Here is a 5312-nt window from a genome sequence, read left to right on the forward strand (position 1 = left end):
TCTTAATTCAACCTTATCCCGTAGCTTAGACGTACCCATACAGACTTATTAAGTCACCCCTTCATTCTCGCTGATAAACTAAACAAATTGAGCTTGTTGAGTCAATCTGTTTGTCAGAGGCTGGAGAGGGATGGCAGGAGACAAATCGCTTGATCATTGTCTTCGGTCCACCCTCTCTGGGGCATCTGGTGCTGGCCACTGTCGGCAGACAGGATACTGGGCTAGATGGACCTTTGGTCTGACCCAGTACGGCCATTCTTATGTTATGTTCTTATCTTACGTTATGTTAGTCTAAGTCCAGTTTTCTAATATTTTAATTATTGTTGTGATTCTTCTCAGAATCTTTTCAGTGAATCAACGTCCATCTTGAATGTTTGGCATCAGAATTGGACACTGGATTCCAGCGGCAGTCAGAGCAGTGTCAAATACAGAGGTAAAATAACGACTTGAACTTTCCTTGAGATTCCCCTGGTTGTCATCCCAGGATCACGTTAGCTGTTCTGGATGCAGTGTCACTGTAGACTGGTCTATGCTAGCACGTGATTTCTAAATAAACTTGCTGATGGTCCAGTCCCATCCCATTACTGAAGAGGTTGAACATAACAGGTCCCAGCATTGGCCCCAGAGCTCTGCTTGATACTGGCTGTACCCCTGGACCATTGATCCTTCTTGTTGCCCTTGCCTGAACCCTTCTACTTCTGCAATGTCCTGGGTGAGAAGGATACCACACCAAGGAGTCTAGAAGGAGAAACATGTCAACTGACTGACCTCATGTTGTTATATTTTCGATATGATTCCCCATCCCACACCTCCTGGATTCCAGTGTTTTGCGTAGGAGCTCTACATGTTTGAACGGTGAGCTGGGGGGGGCCATGCTGCTCAGCTCCCCATCCTGCTTTCTTACAGCTCCAAGCTTTTCCCTCCAATGGGTAGCCAACCTTCAGTTCTGGACATCAAAGTCCACGTGCCCATAGGTTGCCCATTTACCTGGCTTCACTGGCTCCCTCTGAGGACCTCTCTGGACTCGACAATGGCCTAAATAATCTGGTGCCATTTGTCAACGTTTACGCGTCACTGCTCAAATGCCCTCCATTTCTAGACTCGTATTAACTATAAATGATTTAACATGCTAATTTAAAACTTGTAACCCCCTCCCCTGCCCTTTCACTGTGCTGTTCTCCCTTCACAGGCGCCTTGACAATTTCTGAGCCTAATCAACTCACACATCACATCATGGCAGCTTTCAATCACACCCAGTCTGAACCTTCAACATTTATCCTGATGGGGATCCCTGGCTTTGAAGATGCCCACCTCTGGATTTCCATCCCATTCTCTATGATCTATGTCATCAGCCTGCTGGGTAATGTCACAGTTCTCTTTGTGGTAGGCAAAGAGCAGACCCTGCACAAGCCGATGTACCTGCTGCTCTGCATGCTGGCGCTCACCGACATCGGCACCTCTACCTCTGTCGTGCCAAAGGCACTGGGCATATTTTGGTTCAATTTAAAAGGCATTACAGTGGGTGGCTGCCTCACCCAGATGTTCTTCCTTCATGCAGCTTCTGTGATGCACTCGGCCATCCTTGTATTTATGGCCTTGGATCGTTATGTTGCCATATGTTACCCTTTGAACTACACCACCATCCTCAGCAATGCACGAATCGCTAAGCTAGGGCTAGCGGGTTTGGTAAGAGCTGTCCTCTTCATTCTGCCCATGCCCCTGCTCCTCAGGAGGCAGCCGTTCTGTGCCAACTCCGTTATAACCCACACGTACTGTGACCACATGGCTGTGGCAAAGGTATCGTGCGGGGACATCACAGTCAGCAGGACGTACGGCTTGGTGGTTGTATGCGTAGTCATCGGATTAGATCTGATACTCATTGCCCTGTCCTACGGTCTAATCATCAGGGCTGTCCTCCGAATCTCCTCCAAGAAAGCCCACCAGAAAGCCCTCAACACCTGCACTGCCCACGTCTGTGTGATACTGACGTCTCATACTCCCTCTCTTTTCTCCTCTCTGACACACCGGTTTGGTGAGGGCATTGCCCCGCATGTTCACATCATCTTGGCCAACCTCTATTTCCTCCTCCCTCCCATGCTCAACCCCATCATTTATGGGGTCAAAACCAAAGAGCTTCGTGACAAAGTGTGCAAATACGCCTGCAGAAAATGATCACATGATAAATCATTGATGATAAACCTGCATGACAAGAGGAGGAAAGGGGAACTCTACATTAATGAAGAAGTCTCTGGCCCAGGTTGGCTGAGCGTAGCATTGTGGAAGTTCACAGACTGAACAGTGCCTTAGGCCTTATCACGCCATGCCCAACTAGTGCTCTCTCCGTGGCTGAGTTCCTACTGGCTGACCATTTTGGTCTGATCTCTTTCTGTATTGTCATCACCCAGCCAACCAGGAAAGTTGCAGGTGCTGCCCAGCTCATTTGTAGAGAAACCACAGCACCCACAGCCTATATTCATACTGGTGGTTCACATCTGCTCATACATCAGTGCACATAATAAAATGTATTCCACACACAGATGGAAAAAAAACCAATTAGAGGGAACATTGCTGGAGGATAAGCCAAAATGTTCAGTTGGTACCAGCTAACACCGGAAAAGCTGATGCAGAAGTTGAGGACATTCATGTAGAGCTTTTTGGTAAGAATTGTGTAATGCTACAATGTTGCCTTGGAGTCAAATTACTTACTGATTTGTGCAGTCGATTTGGGTGTCACATTTCAGCTGGAACCATGAAAACACTGTTCTATTTGTGGACAATGTCAAAAGTGGATGTTTGGATTTGCCAACCCAGTTTGTGAAAAAGATATTCCCACCAAATGCCCCACAAGATTGAATCCCTTAAGTTCTTCTGCTATGCTGAGTTCTGCATCAGCAAGATTGAGGGATGTTTCATTTTTGCCATTGTTTTATGGAAACCATGGACAGTTTGAGGAGCTGTGGAGAGTTCTGCCTATGGTTGTCTGGCCTCATATGGAGGATAACTAAGTTTAACAGTTATGGGTTGAAGGTCTCAAATATACAGATGCTGCTGGGGACAAAGTCTTCAATGACCTTGGCTTATTTATTCTGTTGTTGCTGTCACTAACTCTTAGCAATGTTGTACTTGAAAATTTGCTTTCCCAGATGAAATTAATAAAAAAAAATGTTCGATAAGATGCAAGAGAAGCTTTTCAAAAACTTTTTTTTGTGTTAGTGCAGTGACACAAAATTTGTTGTGACCATTTTGTATCAGCGAACAAAATGACTGAATGTAGTTACTAATGATTTCCATGACCAGCAGCAGAAGCATTTTACTTCCAACAAAGAAAGGAAAGATGAAACACAGATTTTCAGAAACAAATAGTAACAAATTAATTTGACCCAAAATATAGATATTACCTATATATATAATTATTATACAATTACATTACTCTTGTATTATACAATTACATTACTCATTTACAGAGCAATTTAAAACAAGACAAGGTTAAAATACAGAGAATTGCTCCCATGGGATTCAGTTTAAAAGCTCCTGAGGATGGCCTCAGCAGAGCCATTCAAACAACCCCCCGACAAAGAAAATAACCTGAATGCGTCTGACTTACATTCCCTGTTCTACTCATGTATCTGTTCTTCCATGGTTTAGTCCTTCCCTGGCCATGGATAGCATTAGAAACTCCATGGTTCCCCACCACCGCCACAGCTTAACCCTTAACCCTTAGCTTTTGCTCAGGTCACATGAAGACTGCAGCAGGGAGGTCCTGCTTTTCAATTAAAAATATGCTCTGGTGTTATTAGCTCTCCTGGCTCCCTGACAACGTTGCCTGCAGACTCCTTAGGAACCCGGTGTCTCTGGGGTTAACCCTTAGGGTACGTCTAGACTACTGCGTTTTGTCGACGGAAGATACTGTCGACAAAACTTCCGTCGACAAAGAGCGTCCAGACACATTGAGTTCTGTCGACAAAGCAAGCTGCTTTGTCGACAGAACTCCGTAGTCTGAATGCAATGTTACAGGCAATAACACCTTCTGTCGACAGAGTTCTGTCGACAGAAGGTGTTATGCCTCGTAAAATGAGGTATACCAGCGTTGACAAAACTGCTGAGTTCTGTCGACGTTATGTCGACAGAACTCAGCGGTAATGTAGACGCTGGTATAGTTTTGTCGACAAAAGTCCACTTTTGTCGACAAAACTAGGTAGTCTAGATACACCCTTTCAGGCTAATTAGTGAACTGTGTACCTGGGATATCCAGAAAAGGGTAGTACCTCTCCCATTCCTCACCGAGGTATAGGGTGGACATTAGGGACTGCCAGGATGCTTAATCACTAGAATAAATTGCATAGGGAGGCTTTGGAATCTCCATCATTAGAAATTGTAATGAGCATGTTAGAGATATGCGATGGTGCAGATAATACCTTGGTCCAGTCCATTGCACTCATGTCCAGCGTGAGGACATCTTGAGGCCCCTGCCAGGACCTATGATCCCATGACTTAGACTGAGACAAACAATTGCAATTAATAACTTGCCTCCACTTCTGTGCTTCGTGACACTATTTCCTGGCTCCCTTTGTTCCTGGTATCTTGCACAAAACATTGCAATTCCTTATTTCGTCAAAGCGTCTTATCCTCTACTACATTGAGATGGATTTGCAACAGCTAGAATAGAGTTAGGTATTTAGCTAACACATGGGACACCAACAACAACAGCATTGACAAGGTCATGTACTGGACGGTGAACTTGGGAGCATCTGCTTTTATAGCTGACCTGACTTTGGTTCACACACTGCTGTTTAGACCTCAGATATTTTACTAGTCTCTGGCTACGTCTAGACTGGCATGATTTTCCGGAAATGCTTTTAATGGAAAAGTTTTCCGTTAAAAGCATTTTCAGAAAAGAGCATCTAGATTGGCACGGATGCTTTTCCACAAAATCACTTTTTGCAGAAAAGCATCCGTGGCCAATCTAGATGCGCTTTTGCACAAAAAAGCCCTAATCGCCATTTTCGTGATCGGGGCTTTTTTGCGGAAAACAAATCTGGGCTGTCTACACTGGCCCTTTTGCGCAAAAGGACTTTTGCCCGAATGGGAGCAGCATAGTATTTCCGCAAGAAGCACTGATTTCTTACAGTAGGAAGTCAGTGCTTTTGCGGAAATTCAAGCAGCCAGTGTAGACAGCTGGCCAGTTTTTCCGGAAAAACGGCTGATTTTCCGGAAAAACTGGCCAGTCTAGACACAGCCACCATGTTCCAGGCTTTCACTCTACTACCATTGCAAGTCTCAGAGGAACACATACAGCCTATCTCATCCTGCTC

General features: G+C 44.9%; 1 protein-coding gene across 1 annotated transcript; it reads left to right on the top strand.

Annotated features, from left to right (window-relative positions):
- Positions 1 to 1233: 1233 nt before the first annotated feature.
- Positions 1234 to 2172, top strand: LOC102457315 (olfactory receptor 52P1-like). Its single transcript, XM_006112084.2, has one exon. The coding sequence runs from the start codon at positions 1234 to 1236 to the stop codon at positions 2170 to 2172; it is 939 nt and encodes a 312-aa protein (XP_006112146.2).
- Positions 2173 to 5312: the final 3140 nt, after the last annotated feature.

Source organism: Pelodiscus sinensis, chromosome 1, assembly GCF_049634645.1.
Source record: "Pelodiscus sinensis isolate JC-2024 chromosome 1, ASM4963464v1, whole genome shotgun sequence".
NCBI lineage: Eukaryota > Metazoa > Chordata > Testudines > Trionychidae > Pelodiscus > Pelodiscus sinensis.

Excerpts from the sequence above, each read along its gene's own strand:
- LOC102457315 (XM_006112084.2), top strand. The coding sequence starts at position 1,234 with ATGGCAGCTTTCAATCACACCCAGTCTGAACCTTCAACATTTATCCTG.